General features: G+C 40.9%; 1 protein-coding gene across 3 annotated transcripts in view; it reads right to left on the bottom strand.

Moving 5' to 3' along the window:
• The window catches only part of MBNL2 (muscleblind like splicing regulator 2), a 112,292-nt gene that overhangs the window by 58,888 nt on the left and 32,512 nt on the right, over window positions 1-20,892 (bottom strand). For 2 of the 3 annotated variants that reach the window (XM_061996101.1, XM_061996109.1), the window contains exon 2: window positions 14,442-15,286. The exons of the other annotated variant lie outside the window; for it this stretch is intronic. In XM_061996101.1, the coding sequence (XP_061852085.1) occupies window positions 14,442-14,615 (174 nt within the window). In that variant the 5' untranslated portion in view covers window positions 14,616-15,286. The remainder of the gene's footprint in view (window positions 1-14,441; window positions 15,287-20,892) is intronic. 3 annotated transcript variants of the gene reach the window in all.

The raw sequence follows: 20,892 nt of genomic DNA, 5'->3' as shown, positions 1-20,892 counted from the left end.
GTTTTGATGTCTGGACAAAACCTCAATGAAAGGGCACACTTTCCTACCCAGAACTTAAGAGAAAATTACATCAAGCTTCAGCAGACACCCTAGCATGAAAACAAAAATACTTTGTGCTTGATAGGTTTGTTTTGAGAATCTCTGGCACGCCTGACTTTTAAAAAAGCTGGAAATGAAATTTTCTTTCCTGTGGGAGCAGACATCAGTGCAAATCAGCACTCGTTACCTACTCTCTGAAAAGCCTTCAGTGTAGTACCAGGCTGTGGGTCTGGCTGCAAGGCAGCTAGATGTCTCTCACTCAAGGGGCTTCTCATCCACTTTTCGGAGCCCAAATTCAAACACCTGGGCCAACACATGAAAAGAGAGAGGTCTGATTTTAGGTACTATATACAGGGGACCTGATCATCTTTTTTTTTCTTCTGAGCATTGGATTCCAACAATCAAATAGCCAAGCCAGAGAACATGCAGTATCATCTAAACACCCTCAAAACAACACTGGCATTCCCATTCTTTCTGTACCTACTGGGTTTCATTATCATAACAGAAAACAGTGAGTTTAGAGAGCAAGTTGCTTCACATGATGTGCAACAGCAAGCAGCACATTGTTCTGCATACAGCTTCCCCCTTTCTAGGAAACTGCTTTATTTGTACAAATCTCACTCAAAAGTCAGTGAAGCATTTTCGAAACTGTGTTGTCCACTCTGTGGTTTTCTCCTGGTATCTGCAGCCATGCAGGGTACCAGTGCCTACTACTGGGCTCTGCTTCCTCACCAGTGTCTACAGGCATCCCGGGAAGCTAGTGGAAACACTATCCCTGCAGGTACTTAGAAGACACATAGATGAGGTGTTGGGGGACACGGTTTAATGATGGGCTTGGCAGCGTTAGGTTAGTGGTTGGACTCTATGATCTTGACAATCTTTTCCAACCAAAATGATTCTATGATTCTGTGATTTCAAGTGATAAAGCAGCCAAAGATCACAAGAACACTGAGACCATCAAAATCTCTTAGGTGTATCAGGTCATTAACTTCCGTTGAACTGAACCAAAAGCCAATTTGCCACAATTTGTTTATGGTGGCTAAAGAAACTACACATTTATTAACTTACTATACTACTTTTCCATTTGGTATTTCCCCATCTACATCAATAAGTAAACCCGTTAAATAGGATTTGGCTGTGTATACAGATATGTCATTAATTAATTGACCTCACTTGCTACTTAATTAGTCATTGAAAACTTTTCTTCTTTCACTTTCACACCCCTGATTCTCACTTGCATTGCTGAGATGCACTGCTGCCTTACAGCAAATCAAAGCATACCAAGATAAAATTGACACAGATCACAGCGGATGTTTTCACAACATCCAGGACTGAAAGACAAATAACTATTTAGAAAGAACAGCCTTATTCAATTACCTAACACTAAACTTCCTTGTTTGTTAAACACATTACATACATTGTAACAGCTGGTATACTGATGAAAGAAAACCTGCTTATAGTACTGAGCTTTGAAGAAAGACAGCTAAATCTGGTCGGGGTTTTTTGAATAGTAGTACTTGCTTAAAAGAACATCTATGGAAGGGCCAGTAAAGGACTTAGTTATACTGCAAAAACGTTGAGTTTGGGGGAAGAAAGAAAGAGCAAACATCTCTAAGGCCACTCTTGAGTAATGCCAAAGACCTGCTTACTCCTACAGCAGGACACAGAAAGAGCCTTTGGGCCACTGCCTCTAAAACAAAAGGAGTTGCTAAGAGATCAGGACAAAATGGTATATGGTTCTTACATAAAATGTAGTCACCTCCTCTTCCAGGATAGTTTTAATTTTTTTATCAAGTGTCCATCTAAAGAAAAACATGCCTAAAGAAATCTATCAGCAGAGATGGTAACTGTAAACTTATCCTTCCAGATAAGCTCTAACCACACACTCTAAAGAACTACACTTTCTCTCACCATCTTTTATCATTTTTGTGGTGCTTTCTATACAAGATCCAGCTTCAGTGAGGGGTGTCACCTTTCCTACCTATCATTCAAGGTCCTTTGACTGCCTTGCCTGCACATCTAAAGTAAGACCTAAACCTGTATTCTTAATGGAAATTTCCTTCTCCCTGCAGAAAAAGAAGTAAAGGTAAGTACCAATGACTCAGTCAGATAAATCTGGTATTTTAAAATGTTGTAAAAGGAAAATATCATGAAAACTACACTTAACAAGCAAGTGGAGACTAAAGTTAAGAGGGAATGACTGCAAGTGGTCCTCTGCAACAGTTCTGCTCAGCACAAAAACCACTAGTATGATTAAACAGGTAGTGCTGCAAGCACCAGCACAAAACATAGCTTCCTCATGAGTTGTAAGGACCTCCTCGTACCTGCACTCTCTAAGAATCTCTTCATTTGGGAGGGTTTATAGATCTCTCCCTCTTTTTTCCACCCTACTATTTGGCTGCCTGTTTTTATAAAACTTGTAGGAACTTAACTGTCCTTGAGACTATGATCTCTGTCAAATTTGGCTGAAATTGGTCAGGGGGTTCACGAGTTATTGGGGGAGGTGGGAAAGAGAGGCAGCCTGGCTGCATAAACCTCATCTACCTCAAGAGCTTAGACTAAAAACAATTATAGCCAGAAGGTTCAATTAAAGAGAAATGTAGACTATTCCTGCACTTGGAACACAAATTGGTTCATGCATACTAATCAGCTAACACTGCTCTCACTGAAGTCATGAGAGTTTTGCAGCAAATTAATATTTGTATTGATTTATACCAAAGACTGCCACAGGCTGCAACTTCAATAGCATCAACATGTTCAGCATGATGCACAAAATCACCTTCATACCAAAACCATAATTTACAGATGCTCACAGTATCTCCACAGCTATATCCACACACCTCCATCTCTGCACATGCAAACCCCATGCCTCCATTTTTAATAACACTGATGTATATTGTGTGACCAATGCTATGAAGCACAGAGGTATGGCAAAAAGCATTTGGGGAGTAGCCTGCATTTTTATGACATATTATCCACTACCTTAGGGAAATCACCATTAAGATACTTACCAAAAAGTAAATTTTTTCCCATTTTGCATCAGAAACTAATTGCATGCCTACTTGATGGCACTTGGTAGATGTGTTCATATCTACAAATGATGGAGAATCAGAGTTCAGGAGAATGGGATTTCTTTGTGGTAACTTTCATGGTTTTTCAAATGCACAGACCACATCCTGGTTAATTTGTAGCTTTAAAATCTTCATGAAGAGGTAGCTATGACTGCTATTCCTTTTAAATTAGCAAAAGGTTGACCATCTTTTTATTTTGAAATATACTGAGTTCACTGTCACAACATTTCTGTGCTCAGAAAGATTTTATTTCTTGATATCAGATAGCAAAAGATGAGCCCAGTTACATGGGCCACAATTATTTCAGATTAGTGAGTTTACATTAGCTGTTACCATTACTAGTGGTGAACTATAAAATACATATTGAAAAAGTTCATCCCATTCTTGGTCTCAGCAAGGGTATTCTTCTGGTACAGAAGACAGTTTCCTCCGGGTTTGCCCTATACCCCAGCTTTCCTCTCAGCCAGATCATCACCATGGCAAATGCACTGCCCACTTTTTTAGTCAAAGCAGTTGACGTCAGAGCCTCCAGTTAGTACAAGACCTAATGTTGCCTCCCGAGAACCACTTCACTCTGTTGCCATAGAGAAGTCAGCAGGACCATTTGGAGCACCCTGGGACATCTTGGACCTCTGCATGGTGCCAGCAGATATGACACACTCCTCTGACATGTCACTGGAAAGCCATCAAGATCACTCCAGGGTATCTCAATAGTATCAGATGCCCCTCCCTGTTTGAGCAACCTGAATCAAGCCCAAAAACTCAGGTGCTTTAGACAGCAAATAAATACACATCCACTTTAAAGTGATGGCCTTACCTAGAAAGAGATCTTCGGAAAAAAAGAATAAATCTCTTGACTTTCACATGTTACACTTAACTTAAAAAGTTGGTTTTTTGCTGAGTTTTTAACTTGGCTGGGGCTGAGGGCTAGAGGCCTTTTTGACAACAGCCAGTGAGGCTTGGTCCAGTGTCTGACATGCTAGATTTTATTTTTAGACTCACTGTGAACCAACAGAGAAGGTCCCAGCAGCTCAGTGAGCTTCTGAATCACAGCTGAGCTGTTCTCACAGCCAATACTGCATCCTCCCAGGTGCCACCAGACTGACACTCAGTAAAACCCTCTCCTGACAACAAGTTAAGATGGTGCATCGGAGGTATAGCTTCACAGGGGAGGCACAAATGGAATTTAAAGCAAAAGTAAAGAAATAAGGTTTTCAAAAAGTTGAAAAGGTGCCTGGTGTATGGGACACGCGAGTGCAGGGGCAGCAGCACGCCTGATGGGCTGCTAGCCCAGGCCATCTATGCAGCTGCCATAACACAATGCGCCCCACAGCCCCTCTCGTTCAGTCCAACCCAACCTGGGAGGAAGCAGGGTCTGAGAACTTTTAATGCCTCATCAAAAACAGCATGTCTACACTGTGGTGATTGGTGGCACCAGGTCACCTTTCAGCCTTGAGCGTGGCATGACATGGTGCCACATGTGGAGCAACCCATGAGTCTGGTGGGTTAGGCCCTTGAGCTGACAAGTGCACACAAAGCTGTTATACCCACAGCTGCTATGTCTCTCATGTTTTCATGCAGTTTTCTACTGCTTGTTTGCCACTTTTTTTCTTTTACCACTCAATGATTCATCCTCGCAAGCATTAGGACTATCCAACTTTAGAGGCACTGTTCACAACACAGCTTAGAGATGAAGCAGATGAGAAAACAGTTTATTTTTCCCATTATTAATTTATTATTTATTGTGGTCGGGACCTTGCAGAAATTTAATCCTGGGTGGCAAAGCTTGCACATATCCACAAAAAAAACCATCAAGGTGAAAGAAAACAGATGTATATGATTTCCTCTTGTATGTCACTTGTGAGATGGATACCTCGCAGCAGATTCTCAATTATATGTTCCAATATCTCTAAAATCACAACAGTTTTCCTTTTATTGCAATGGGTTTGCAATGCAATCCACTTCCTTAAAAACAAGGTGCCAGTCTTCACAGGAGGAGATACGAGTTGGGAGAGGGGTAGAGTTGTCACATATACTTGCAAATTAATTTCCCAATTCTCCTCATGTTTAGTTTTTTTAAATTTAAAATATCCTTCCAGCTCTGGGGATAACCTGAACTAACAGGAACATGAATCTTGTCTCTGTTAGGCTTTTATATCAGGAAGCTCCCTGCATCTGAGCACAACCCTATCTTTTGTACTGATGATGCAGTCAAAGTGTAACAGCTTGGGAAAAACAGTTGATGCCTGAGCTGAAAGAAATCTGCATACACAGGACCAAAGGGGGAGAAAAAAACAACAAAATGGGGGGTGGGGGGGTGGAAAGCCTGGAATGAAAGAGGAACCACCTGCCAGAAAAATGAAGGAGTAGGTGGGGGACCTGGAGAGAGCAAGCTTGTGGGAACAGTGAGTGACCTGAGTTAATAGGGAGCATGGGGGAGGAGTGGGCAGTGAGCAATTGCTCTTGTGTTCAAAACCCTAGCGATGGGATGAGTCAGAGACTCTGACTGAATTTTGCCTTCACTACACCCACGAGCTGGTTATTATAAAGCTTAGGGGAGCGCAGGTTGGTACAGCAACAAAAACTACACAGTGATTTGATGGGTATATGAAGCACCCCCAAGTGCCTGAAAATCTGAAGAACATCTGCCAAAGACTCTGCCCTTTCACACAAGGTTTCCTGTAGCTCTAACAAGACTGCCTAGCTGCTGTTCCTCATGTAGTAAGGCTTAGATTGATAACCTAGTGGCAGCTGCACCTGAGATGAAGGGATACCAGACTACCTGGTAATGTTCTTTGTAAGTCCCCACTAAGGCTTCTGGAAGCAGCAAGCTGCAGGAGTCAACCCTGCAAGACCATTGCCTAGCAGCTACTAAATTTTCTTTTAGTCCCTTAGGACAACATGATTCACTGAACAAGAAGATATGTTTGTATTACAACCTTCAGTGATTGTTCTTAAAACACATTTTCTTTCAACCATTTCTGTTCCTAATGCTCATCCTCCTCCCTAAGCCAAGGGCCAGGCAACCCACTCAGCAAGTTCTATCCCACTGAAACAAACAGTGAAAACTGCTGGCCTAACGGGACAAAGGAGGCACAAGCTCTTACAAGAAATCTCCTGCTTATGAAAGGCATTTGCTCTGACCACCAAGAGACTTTGCCACTGATTAGGAAGAGAGGCTTGCTACACCTTCAGAGAGGAGGAGGCTCTGGGTAGAGCTCAGCTATCAAGTGTCCAAGCCAGTTCTCCTTCAAGAATGTAACATACCAAGTTAAAACACACAGTGCACAGTCTTAAAATCTGACAGGTCAGGTAGTGATAGGTGATATTAGTGACAACCAGAGCAGGTTTGTGCTCTCATTGCTGCTGCTCAGACAGACAGACAGAGAAACAAAACAGGGCCTGAAGGAGACACCCAGCTTTTCCAACAGCCTGCATAATAAATTTCAACTGGTTCAACTTCTCTGCTTTTCATAGTTTCAGTTTGAGGGCAGAGACATTGGCAGCAGGTTAAGACTTGCTCTTCTGAGTTGACTTCATAGCTAGTGCCTCTCTGCTGCAGTGACCAGCCCTCTGCTCAGCTCTGGCAGCTTTCAGGGTGCTCCTGCTGCAGGCAGAGAGACTGAGCTCTGCCTCCAGGCTTTGCTCCAAAACGGATGAGAAATGTCCCTCTCAAAAGGAGGACAAATCCTGGCGAGTGGCACAGCCCCCTCTGTAGTGCATAAAAGTCCACAGCTTGCTAGTTTATTTATTCTAAAAGCTAAACACCATGTAACACCAGCGTTGAGGCATTATTTTGGTTTTGACTCTCTTCTAACCAATTGAAGCCATGCTTGTGGATTTTTAAGGGTGCCCACCCAGCAGTTCAACTAGCTGTTTTTTAACTCTACCTTTAGTGAAGCCAGAAGAGTTGGCACAGAGACAGCTATTAGAACAGAGAGAAGGGAGGCAAAAAGGAAAAATGAAGTGTTAAAGGAACCTACGCATGCTGGAAGGACTACAGGAGAACACTTGAAAATGGACTTTTTTTCAGAAACCAAACAAGAACAGGTGATTGACATTGTAGGGAATATCAAAAGCCTCTAAACAAAAAAAATATTGGGAAGAGGTCTTCAAAAAGACATTCCTCTTTCTTGAACCCCATAATATCTCAATTCATACTAGATGTTGCTGACTAAAATTTATAGTTTTGTCCTACACTTAATGCAGTTCTCCCCTTTCCTTTAGATCAACTCAAAAAAGTTGTGTGGCTCCATGATCACTTGAATAGAGATTAAAAAAGTGGAGCTAGCTGTGATAGAATGTGGGACCAGATGAAACCAGCTCTTTAGCAGCAGCTCACAGTTGCACAGGTTGAGTATAAGGTGAAATACAGTCTCAGGAAACAGGATAGCATAATTTTGTTTACCATCTGACACCATGCACTGTATTCTGAGTAAAAAATTTCCCATAGCCTGAAAAAGCAGGGTCTTCAGGAATCATACCTGTCCAGGGAACAGTATCCACCTGCATGTGTTCCTGTGCAACCTGATCTAGGTGGACCTGCTTTAGTAGGGACATTGGACTGGATGATCTGTAGAGGTCCCTTCCAACCCCTACCATTCTGTGAGATTTTCATGGAGTAGATTTAAAACAGTGAGTCTTCTCTCAAGAGACTTCCTTTGAATTCAGTAGGGAGAAAGCATGCCCCTTCCAGAGAGAAGTCAGTGGAAAAAGCCCACCCAGCTCCATTTTTAGAACAATTCACATCAGATTCTCTTTTGCTTTTCCAATACAACAACTGGCGGTATCCATGAGACAAGGAGGTTTAGAAATGAACAGAAGTTGGTTTCCATGCTGTAGGTAATGAAGTTGTGAAAATCTTCACTGTGGCACTCTGTGGTTGCTGAAAGAGTACATGATGTAAAAAGCAGCAGAACAAATCCAAGGGAAAGATGATCACTGGGAGCTACTGAGTTCAACCATATCATGCCTGTCTCTCAGTGTCCTTGAGCAACATACCACTAGGAACTAGGAAAGCACTCCAGGCAGCCATTTCACATCTGCACACTACCTCCTAAATTTCCACTTCTGGCTATTTCTTGGTCACTGGGCTAAACGGGGCTTTTGCCTGATGCAGGGTCCCTACTACTATTCTGAATAGAGAGCCCACAGAGTTAATTCTAATCTAAAACTGGCCTTGATTGACACTGTCTTCATGCCCACACTCTGCAGCAACTCAGGCACACAAAAGCTTCTGCCAGGTGGTATTCACAGACTACCTGTCATTTATTTGACTTTTTATAAGAAAAAACAGAGGTGGATTAAAAAGAAAGGATGTGGCCAAACTTGTTGCTCTGTAGGAAGAGTGAGATCTGGATTCTGCATTCCCCACCTGGAAGGCTTCAGCTTGCAACCTGCATGTCCCCAGAGCTCACAGCTACTAAAAACAGCAGCCCCTCATCCTGATGAAATTGGGGCACTGTGCAGCAAAGCAGGCAAAATTCATGAGTCCAGAAGGAATATGCCACTCGGTCACCCAGGAGGAATGAATTTGCCTGTTTCAGTCATTGTTCTCCACCAGCTGTAGGCACAGCCCTTGAACTTACCTTGTCTTTGAACAGTGTCACACCACATAACTGCACTATGAGCAGAAATTTAGCCAGCTAAGACACTATAAACAGCCATTTAAATGCCTTCTAGTATACACAAAACTAACCGATGCCCTCTTTATATGGTGCTCATCTACAGTCTATCCAGACTGACCCATCAGCCAAGTAAAAGCAGGTATCACCTACTTCAAAGTGTGAGATAATACTGAGTCCTTGCCATTTGTAGAACATCTAGAAACTCACAAAAGAATGGCAGGAAGGCAAATGACTACCTACTGCATTCCAGCTCTGAGCTCACTCTCTAACAAACAGCCTGCTCATTTTACCAAGACTTTCCTTTTCCTAATTAAAGCTGAGGTCATCTTAAAAAGATTATTTTCACTTTCAGATATTTGTACAAAGTGGATGTTCCTAAAGTGTCTTTTTTTTTTCTTTTCTGGAATCCTTTAAACTTGGTAAACAGGTCTCTGTGCACAGCTTTCAATTACCTTTATATTCTGTGTTGCCAAATGAGACCAGATAGGCATATTCTTAAAAGGCTTTCATGAAAATGCAAATGAACAGTTCACACTAGTCTGCTGGCTCAATAAATAGAACAGTTCAAAGTGTTTAGACACTAGTAAATAGATAAAAATACAGAAAAAGCCATCTGTAGCCCTAAGGAAGCTTTCATTTTCTTGTTACCACCGTAAAACTTGCAATGACAGTATCTTCAAGATACCTCCTCTGTTATCTGTATTAGCCTAGACAACATATCCTTCTACTAGCAGACCTGCATAAAGTGTATAAATCTGAACTGAAAAATAACATCAGAATTTAAAACCCAGACTTGTCTGAAAACACGAGAGCAAACTCCCAGCAAAACGCACATGGTATTTTCTCATGTGCCAAGCTTTTCCCCTCTCCCCCTCCAAGATGTCACTATTCATTTTAATGTTTTCCTTAAAAAAACATTCAGCAAAAGTATGCAAAAGTATGGTGTATTCTTGGCCCTTGACATTATATGATATATTCCTTTACTAATAGCAAGACAAGCAAGCCTTGAAAACAGGTTTACTTCTACTGTCTAACTTGGAGGGATCTAAATGTGATATATTAAGTGCTATATATCCAGTTTCTTCACTTTTAATTTAAACTACTTGAACCCAGCAAGAAGTATAAAAATATAAACAGACCAGTTCCTGAAATTCAAGCTTCCCAGTTAGACATGACTCTTCACCGATCCTTCCCATTGCACAAACACTGCAGCATCCAAAGGGGAGACTGTAAGGGCTCCAGAAAGGCTTCAGGAAGGTTTATGGCAGAAGAGGTTACAGCTCTGGCGGTACTTCCTCATCTTCCCTTGCCATCCAACAGCAGGGCTCTGGGCCTCGCCATGGAAGTGCCTCCATCACAGGCATCCAGATTAGCTTTAAGACATTTTCAATTCTCACATTAAGTTCACCAAGGCCACTCGCCCAGTACAGTTTTGAGTGTGCCATGTGGCCACCCCATCTGGCTGAGTCACGGAGAGCTGGAGGGAGCCTCATCACTGCTGGTGATGCTATGACCTGCTAACAGACATGAATCTGGCTGACTGCTGCACCCATCGTCCATTACATGCACAAGAATGATCTGCTCATACTCTCCTAACACCCCCAAAATGCCCTGATCAGAAAAGATCAGGCTCTGTCCTTCACTAAAGAGTGAGAAACAAATGCTGAGCTGCATCTCAGAAACCCAGGAGGCAGAATCTGGCTTGAAATCAGCAAGTTTCCGGCCTGAATCTGAACCAGGCTCATTCGTCTATAGCTATTTCTGTCTACCCTGGAGCATCTCACAGATGAAGGATATTCAGAGTCCAGACAGTCTTCAACAGAGAGCATTTTGGATCCTCAAAACTGTAATCAGTCCAACGGGTTGCTGTTGCAACTTTTGCTGGGTTTAAAGTCAAGTGGTGCAAGGACAAACATTCAGAGCCAAAAATCCCTTTTGAGTTAAAAGCAAACAAAGTCCATTTAATTCTGTTGACCTTTTACTTGAAACCAACAGACCTACAAATATACCTACTTAGCAAAGGAAAATTTGGATTCTGATGCAATCATGTTGCTCCAGAAACCTGGCCACAGGACTATCACTGGCAGAAGTGACACAGTGCTATGTTTTCACACGGCCTCTCTCCCTCTGTCAGCAGCAGCTACAACAACATAGGTTTAAGCACAATTAATTTTAAAGCCCGGTGCATCGCACAATCACAAAGGCAGTGGTGGAAGCACAAAGGAGGACATGGCATTGTGTGGAGGCAGGTGTCCCTGGCTGAGATTATTTCTTTCAGTCCCAGCACCAGCTTTCAGTAGCTTGGAACAATCCTGAGGCTATGGGCAAGTCAGCGTAAAGATGCTTCTGATCACACAATCACATGATGGTTGAAGCCAGAAGGGTTGTCTGTATGTCACCTGGTCCAACTTACTGCTCAAACAAGGCCACCTAGAGCCAGCTGCCCAAGAACCATGCCCAGATGGCTTGTGACTATCTCCACAGATGAAGAATCCACAACCTCCCTGGGGAACCTGTTCAAGTACTCAATCACACTCAAAGTGTTTCCTGATGTTCAGAAGGAACCTCCTATGTTCCAGTTTGTGCCTATTGCCTCTGGTCCTGTCATTAGGCCCCACTGAGCAGAGCCTGGCTGTGTCTTCTTTGCATCTTCACTTCAAGTACATTGATGAGATCTCCCTGAACCTTCCCTTCTCCAGGCTGAACAGTCCCAGCTCTCAGTCCCTCCTCACGGAAAAGATGTTCCAGACCCTTCATCACCTCTGTGGCCTTGCACTGGACTCTGCCCTGTAGCTCCATACTTGTACTTTTGGCTCCCTCATCACCTTGAAAATCTAGAAAGAAGAAGGCACAAAGGACAGCGCATGTCCCTTCCCAAAACAGGGGCTCTTTTGATCAATCAATGTGTTAAGGAGAGTCTGTCTAAGAGTGCTGTATGTTTGACTGACTTCTTATAGAGCAGCTGCAACTACCGGGCACCACCTCAATGGAATCCATATCTCATTCCAAGACTAAAAAAAATTCTCTGTCTTCTCTGGATAGGAACATGTTTATTCAAAGACGTTCAACGTGCTTGCTCTAATTTATTTTTACAGTGGGTACACCAAATCAAGACAGTTAAAATGCTAAGCTTCCAAAGCTCTAGATATTATGTAAATAAACTCTAAATAATTGCCTGCATTCAAGTGTGGTTCAGCAAGGAAAACAGCTCTTGTTTTTTTTTTTTTAATTAAATTCTGATTTTATCTATAATTCTAGACTGTTCTGTTTGTTTATTTACATGAAAAGTTATCCTGCTTGTTGACTGCCAAAGCCTTATTCTGAAACTATATGATTAACACTATTTCCAAAAGCCACTCATCAAGTGATTTATGTGACTAATGACATTAAGTCTCTCAACTGGTAATATAAGCAAACTGAGCTAACCAGGCACATTCTTGCCATACATTTGGCAATTTACACTCTTCTGAATAACAGAGATAATGGCTGTGAGGATACCAGCTGATGCAGCCAAGAACCATGCACTCACAATGATCCCTAACAGCCCTTTATGCACTGTGGGGTCAGGTGACACACTGAAACACATGGCTCCAACTCAGGCTCAGCAGTGAGAAGCTACAAGTTGAAGGCATCCTGTTAGCAGATCTCCTTCTGCTTCCAGAAGGGTTGATGGAAAGATACTTGTACTTCCAACCTCTGCTGCTTCAGGCTACAACCTGGCTTCCTGGTATAATCCTAAGTTTACCAGTGATTCTATCCAATAGTCTCAACTACAAAATGCAAGATGGAATGCCCAGGTGCATCCTTCCTTCTGCCAGCTGGGAAGAGGGTGATGACGGGCAGCGGGATGGAGCAGCACTGCTTCAGCCACCAGAGCCTGGCTGGAGCAAGCTGGTCTCTCAGAGCAGGTGCCCTCCCAGAACAGGACAAAAGATGCCTGCTTGCTCTGACTACAGTTTTAACATGGTTTTGGACTTCTCTCCACTGAGCAATGATGCTGGTTGGCAGAAAGTTATCCACAGTAATCCCTCAGGATTTCTCTTTACAGTATTACTAGCTTAGGCTGTTTCTCCAGTTTTGATTCATGGGTAATAACTATCCCTGCACAAAAGTCTCCAGCTTGAACAGTTGGTATCTCTGCTGTCAGTGCCCCACACTGCTATAGAGAGTGGTACTGTACTGTCCTCGGGGAGCGAGGGCAGCTGCATCACCACTTTGGCCAGGACAATGCAGCAGCAGCATCTCTTGCACTGCAAACCCAGAGGTGCCCAAGCCCACCTCCAACCTCTCAGCCACAGCCCTGAGTTTTTACAGTAGAAAATAAACTACTTAAAAAACTCCTCCTGTCTTATTTTTCATAAAAACTAATTCTTGTCTGTTTGCTGCAGACATTAGCCTGTATGTTTAAAAAAAAAAAATATGTCTCATTGGCTGATAACCAATATACAAGAACATCTACAAAGATGCTGTTACAGTTTACTGTGCAGTAATCCACAGATTAAGGTCATTAATAGCACTTGGTAACATATTGCCATGACTCCAAAGGTGCTGTTCTGTCTTGCAAGACTTACAGAACCTAACCCCCCCACACACACACATTTCCCCTTCTAAATTGTCCAAAGAGGAGCAGAAATGAGAATGCCTTGAAGAAGGATGCCTAGTACAGTATCTTGCATTGCACAAAAAGAAATTATAATGAAAAACCATTAACATTTCCAAATAACACTGAATTTTCTTCTCATTCACACTCCTGGTTTCACAGTAAGACACTTCCTGGTAAGTAACTGAAATTTGGATCTACAGAGCTAAATTTTAAAAATAAACCAAGACATTCTCTCGTGCCCAGAAGACAAAGCCACAACTAGAAGTTTCAAAGTAAAATCTACAATGCTCAATTTTGTTGTTTAATTATTTATATGAAATAAGCTTTTTCCTTCCATGGACATGAGAACACAAATGTATCATCACAGAAAACACTGTGTACTCCCCAAATCCCATGGCATCGTAAATCATCTTTTATGCAGCACAGGAAGTCTTTCCAAAGAACTTTCAAAATAAGTTTTCTAAAGTGTGTTTGATGTCATTGGGAAGTCAGAAGTTGATGGCCTAACAACATAATTGCTAAATATCCTCCAATGGAGATAATATCTTCACTGTTCTGAACTTAAATGGCTATCTACACTATCCATATACGTAACTATCAATGCTATTAATTTATTTGAGAGTCCTCAATACTAAACAACCCACTGTATCAAAACTGAAGTAATAGACAGACTGTTCTTACTTCTCTTGATTTCAGTGCAAGAATATGCACTCTTTCCATACCATCTGTTTCACTAGGACTCTGGTAATGGCCCAGTACTGTGCCACTATGTGTTTCATTTCTCATGAAACAACAATAATTCATAAAATGTTCTCAGGAAAATACAATTGTCCCACCAGCTGTAAGCAATCGTGTATCCCACAGTCACATGCAATTTTTGTAAACAACATATTGACGCTCGATAAAAAAAATCCTTACAAGGAAATCTTTCCAATGCTTCAATCAACACAAATTATGACAAATAACCCTTGTATTAATATACATCTTCCCAGGAACAAATCACTTTCCAATTAACCTAGTTTATTTGTAACTCATCATTTCCATTTGACTTTCAAGACAATGTAGCAGTATTTTCACTACAAATGCAATTTTTTTTCTTACCTTTAAGGAATCAAAGCAGGCAATAACTCTTCCATTTTCAACCTGGCAGCTTTTAGGAGGGTGTGCAAATTTGCATTCTTCATCAGAGCGTGAACAAGTTCCCCTCTGAAATTGTCTGCACACTTCTAAGGTTAGCCATTTTGTATCTCTTACAGGAGCAACATTCAAAGCCATGATGAAAAGCTGATTTCGAATTTGTAAGTTGCTGTCAAGCGGATTATGCCAAGGAAATTTCCAAAACTAATGACAAAGAAAAGGGAGAAGAAAAAAAAAAAAAGACACAAACAAAAAAAAATAACCAGAAAAAAAATTAAACTCCAATTGAAAAGAAAGTTAAAAAAAAAGTGGGAACGATTAACTATGTCCAAAACACACAAAGCAGAATAAACAGAGAAAGTTTATCAGCAAGCAGTCATTCATCAATCATTAAGTCCCGCTTGTAGACTTTTGGCTGGGAAAAACCATGCTCAGAAGCATTTCTGTCTGTAAAACACTTGGGCCTGTTGATTGTTATCACGGATGCACCAGTTTTAAGCCAAGGTCTTTCAATGCAATGGCACTCCTTGATAGAACAGTTCTCTGACAATCGCTTGCTGGTATTCACTACAGATGAAAAGCAATGCAGTCATTTGTTCGTGTCCCAGGAATAATAATAATTATTCTTCCTCTTTTTCTGTTTTCAGTTTCCCATCAACTAATTGGCAAATGGAGACAGCTGAGGTATCTTCTGCCAGGTGTAAGGTGAAGGCAATGTCTGGCTGGCAAAGACAGGATTTGGAGAACACAGGCGAAGCAATCCTCACTCATAAAAGTGACTTGACAAAGGCACTTTTTAAGTCACTGACCTGGCAAAACAAATACAGTATCAGTTCATGTGCAACTCTTTCAAATTGACATCACGAGATCTATTAATTCCCTTTTTATCACATATTATAAACATACTGCCAATGCTTACATGTATGTATTTTTTCCAAACCATATCAGCCTCCTTTGTGAAGTTACGTGTGATGAGGGAATAACCAGTTGAAACACGTACTGCAGTAATTTTTCTAGGCAGCAATCCAAAAGTTGGGAATGATTTAAATAGATTAATGTGGCAGACACAATAATTAGGGATGCTGGTTGTGAAACAATTCAATCTAATATGCTTTAGTCTCCAAAACAATATACAATAATCCATTTCCATTAGTTTATCATTTGGCCCTTTAGGTTATGTTACTACAGTATAAGCTGTTACTTGGTTTTTTGTTCTGCCTTCGAAATGAGGATGGTAGTACCCTGTTCAGACTTTTTGTCTCTCCCTCCGTAGCTGAAGAGAAAAAAAAAAAAAAAAAAACCAAAAAACCCCCACACAATCAAAACTACCCAGAAATTGTCATTCCAAAATTACAGAGAAAAAGATCCTTCCATATCCAGAAGACAGAGCTGGTTTCCCTGTTAAGCTAAGGCACGTTTCATAAAGCCTTCATGAAAGGGCTCGCCACTAAGTCATTATCCTCTAATGAGTTCTTGAGTTCTTTCTAACTTGAAGCAGTCTTTATTTAAATTTTCCTTTGATTAAATTAGCTTTCATGTACCTCTACAAATACATAGTTCGGCACAAAAATCTAAGACTTAAACGTGGAATTTAAGCTATTTGGGGACTATAAAATGCCTAAGATATTTTATAGATAAACAGATCTGAAAATCAAAGGGTTAGATATTATAAATATTTTTAAATAAATTACTACATTTTACACACAGATGGTTAAACCATGAACATGATGTTTTCTTCTATTCAGCTTCAAAAGAACACAACCTTCACTTTGCAGATACCAGCCAGAAACAGTTGACGGATTATTTTTATGCACAAATAAAGAAAGGAGGAACGACTGGAACAGATTAGGTTTTCAAATGCATTAATAAAAATAGCCCTAAAAACAGTCAGCTTTCCCATGCCAGAATAATTACCATTCTGTGCTTGGATTAATCTGATTTAATTGAAGTCAGTATTGTTAGTAATGCGAGTAAGAATTACTCACACAGTTTCAGGAACAAAACTCAGCTCTGACTTCTGGCTCTACACATCAAAAGGCATTTCTATTATATAGGAATGCTACCAGAAACAGTTTAACTATGTGACTGATACCTACACCAAAATTTGCTACTGCTAGCATGAATAAGGCAACGCAATGCTAATTGCTCAAAATTTCAGTTTCAAGTCCAATATGTGATGTGGGTCTGGATGATACTTAGCTAGCTTTACCTGGTCATCAAAAATAATGAGTTGTGAGAGAAGCAGGACATTCAAAAATAATTCTACACAGTCTCAGTATTGTACAGTACATGAATTAGATATTCCTCAAATTAAATATTCCATCAATGTTGTCGCACAGCATCAATGAGTGAGGTTAATCTGAAAACACACAGAGGTGAAAAAAACACTCATAATTGACAAAAAGGAAGAAGAGAGGGAAAGACAAGGAGAGCCTCTCTGTAAGAGCTTGTTGAGATGATAGCTTGTTGGGCTGATGATTTAGGCGAGTAAATGCAAAAGAGGAAATATTCTCCCTAGAGCCACCCATTCCTATTCAGAAATGTCAGTAACGGTTTTCAGTAATAGACACAGGAGACAGACGGAAATTATGGAAAAGGGTAAATGTTATACTGCACATTGCTGAAAGTCACAAGTAGTAATACCCTTCAGGGCTGCATATTACTAAAATTGACAAAGTTGTTTCTCAAGTAGTAGGTGTTAAGACCGAAGAGAACCAGACATTTCACATGGCAGCAAAGTAAACAGTATGCAGTACATAAATGACAGTAGCCATGGTGTTAAAAAAAATGTGCACAACAAAATCATAAATGAGATGCAGGAGCCTGCATCAAGAATTAATACCAAAAAGCATGTGGAGGGTAGAGGGTATAAGTGAAATAATAGCATCATTCTATTTTTCTATCTAAAAAAAAAGAAGCATGAAAAATTGTCTCGAAAATGTGCGTCTTGTTAAAATAACAACACTATCTTATTTTTCAAGAGGCAGTGACTGCTTCAGCAGTTTCTGCTCAGGCAGGCTTAGGAGAGACAAAGCTGAGACCTTGAAGGAAGCTAAGCCTTCAGCAGGAGGCAGGTGCAAACATGATGGAGACATAAGAACTTGAAGTGCTTCATCCCTACTATTTAAATGACCTGTGTGCTCACAAACAAATCCTAGGCAGCTGTCATACCTTTTTGCTCATCACCTGCACCTGGAGAGTGAAGGAGGAGAAGCCAACTGGAAAGACTGAACATGAAAAAGAAGCATTACAAGAGAAAGGAGAAGAAAGACAAACTGGGGAGGGAGGGGCAAAAAATACAGGAGGAGTCAAGGAAAGTAGAGTATTAGACATGAGGAGAAAGCTCAAGACAAAGAAGAAGAAAAAAAAGGAGTGGAAGGTAGGGAGGGAAACAACTGATTGTAGAAGAAGAAGGAAAGCAGAAGCTTCATAGGAAGTGAGGAAAAAAAATAAGATGAGGAAGAAAGATGGAGGGAGGATATGAACCCTGGGGAAGAGAAGGGTGAGAAGGAATTTCAGAAGGAAATCAGCAGATACCATGGTTACACCCCGACTTTGTATGTTGCCAAACCCACTCAGATGGAGAACACCAGGGCCTCCAGCAAATGTTGAAGTCTGCTCTTCTTTCCACTATTTCTAACTTCTATTTGTGTCCCAACATATAAGTCAAAGTTAGTTCTTTTGCCAAAACCAACACGATTTCACCAGACTAGAGCCCTCTGCATCAACAAGTTCTCTTGTCCAGGCAGATGATTTGCTTTTTGGTTTGCTTGGGGGTGTTTAGTTGTTACTGTCATTAACAATTCCAGACTCCTACATTCCTCATGGTAGCTAAACAAACTAATAAAACTTATGCATTGACAACTGAGATGGAAGAAGTTCCTACTGAAACTGAAAAACGCACTCAACAGAATACATATCAAGAACTATTTTTGTTTGTTTTTATACAATTATTGCTGTTTATTTTTAATTTCTCACACACTTGGATCAATGGAATTGATCCCGAATACATGTCTACAAATGCAGGCTTTCGTATGCTAAGAAAAATAAATTTCCAGACATTATTTGTAAAAACTGCTTAGTTTCAGACCAGTTTTCAGATAAGCATCACTTCCCTTTTGTGGAAAGCTAGCAAGGCATGGTGGAGTAGGAGGCTTTTGCCAAATCTCATGTTCTGAGAGCAGGAAAGAGCCTGTGTTAAGCACTCCAGATCTGCTGTTCTAAGCCACAAAATAATTTCTCCTTTTCTGAGTAAGCAAAAAATCAAAATAATCTTTTCATTATTAAACAAGACAAAACACACAGGCTGTAGGTGTCTCCAGAAAACAGTCTTACTCTGAAGAACACTAAGCAACCAAGGCCTTTAGGAGTTGCAAGCAAGCACGAAGCCCTGTCCTATAACAAACCAGCTGGATGTCTCAGATTGAAAACAGTTGTTGCTATATACAAAATATAAGCTGCTTTGGTACAGTAGTTTTACTTATCAGATAAATTATGTGGCAATTGATTATACAGTATCTGCCTCATGGATAGGCTGAGGCTTCCTGGACAAGGTGTATTGATGCTTTAGTAGATAATGTGTGGAGACCTCATCTTCAAAACATCAGCTCTGCAGGTGATGACTTCCTGTAAAGGAGCAGAGTCCTTTACATGACCCCAACACAGATCTCTAGTGGAACCACAAAGTTGACTCAAAAGTCATTAAAACAGTTTTTCATTTTACTCTTACAGAATTAAGTACTCCATATCACACTAAGATCTTCATTAAGAGATTTCAACACTGGGACTCATTTTGTTGCTCTTACTGTCAAAGCTTATCAACATGATCCAGATATTTCTTCTACATATATATCAGAAACTAAAAAAGTTAGGAAATCCTCAGTTGTACCCAACAAGGATTGCATAGTATAAAGTATACAAAGTCCTCTTTCCCAGCAAGCCAGAAGGGAAATGCTAACTATACTTAGTTTTACAAGTTTGATCATTTACAACGGTTTCCTTTAAAAATAAGGAATTGAAACAAACAAAAAAAAACCCCAATCACAAAAACCAAACACCACCCAAACCCAAAGTCCTAAAGGCTCACAATGCTGCCCAAATTCACTTAAACATCTCAACTTATGTAGGATAAAACTCACATTCAGAACCTACGTACAGTCACCAAGTTTGACCTGCTGGATACTCTAATGCCAAGAGAATGTCTTGAGGACTAAGTTTTCAAACCCAGCATGCATATACTGCAGCTCTTCAGAGAGAGACTGTTGGCTTAGGCAAACATGGGGACACATTCCAGAGGACTGAAGTCATATCTGTAATCCCAGGGAAATGGTACTGCCCGATTTTCAGCCCTTGACTGTGATTCTGTGACTCAAAGCAGGTTGTTGCTACAACTTTTATACATGTACGTTTAAACACAAATTCACGTTGCTTACTTTACAGAATGGTAGGGGTTAAGAGGGACCTCTAGAGATCAATAGTCCAATGGTCTACCCATCAGGTCCATATAGATCAAGTCACACAGGAACAGGTCCAGGCGGGTTTTGAAAACTTCCAGAGGACACTTCACACCCTCCCTGGGCAGCCTGTGCCAGAGCTCCCTCACCCTTACAATAAAGAAGTTTTTCCTTATGTTTAAGTGGAACTTCTTGTGTCCCAGCTTTTGTCCCTTACCCCTAGTTCTATCACTGGACACTACAGGAAAAAAAGTGTTGCATCCCCTTCAGTCTTCTCCAGGCTAAACAGTCCGAGGTCCAGCAGTCTTTCCTCATGAGAAAGATGCTCCAGTCCCCTGATCATCTTGGTGGCCCTGTGCTGGACCCTCTCTGGAAGTTCCCAAGTGAAGCTACTCTATGAAGTTACTTAGAGAAAAACTTGTCCGTCCATAGTCTTAAATTCACTTCAGGAATTTTTTAACAAAGGAACAAGAAAATGATCCTGTTGTAAACACCAGTCACAAAGAACTTCAGGTTGAAATTTTAAGCTCTGGCTAGAAGTTGCAAGAAGCAGAGAACAGGGTCTCTACCCTTAGATAGTTTACTGTAAGCATCACTGGCATCAGGCTTCACAATGTAAGTTCAAGAACCAGAAGAGTCTCCATCACATCTTACTTCAACTCAGATTCTCATGACATCCCTATCTGTCCAGGAGATAAACAAATCTGTAAGAAATAATACCCTCAGTTTAGCCACTACCTTCAGTCTGGACTGGCTAGTTTTGAGTCAGCATTTTACCTGGGACAGACAATGCAGGACAAAATACAACCATTCTCAGATGTTCCAGGACATCCCGTGACATCCAAACACAAGGATTATCCAATGTGTCCCACTCTACAGATACATCTTCAGACTACTGACAAGCACTGTGTTCCTTCAAAAAGCTGATGTGCCTTCAAAAGCTGGACACATTTGCAAAGGAA

Source organism: Colius striatus, chromosome 1 (assembly GCF_028858725.1).
Source record: "Colius striatus isolate bColStr4 chromosome 1, bColStr4.1.hap1, whole genome shotgun sequence".
In the NCBI taxonomy this organism is placed as follows: Eukaryota; Metazoa; Chordata; class Aves; order Coliiformes; family Coliidae; genus Colius; species Colius striatus.
Note: the sequence above shows the minus strand (reverse complement) of the source record. Positions and strands in the feature narration are given on the sequence as shown.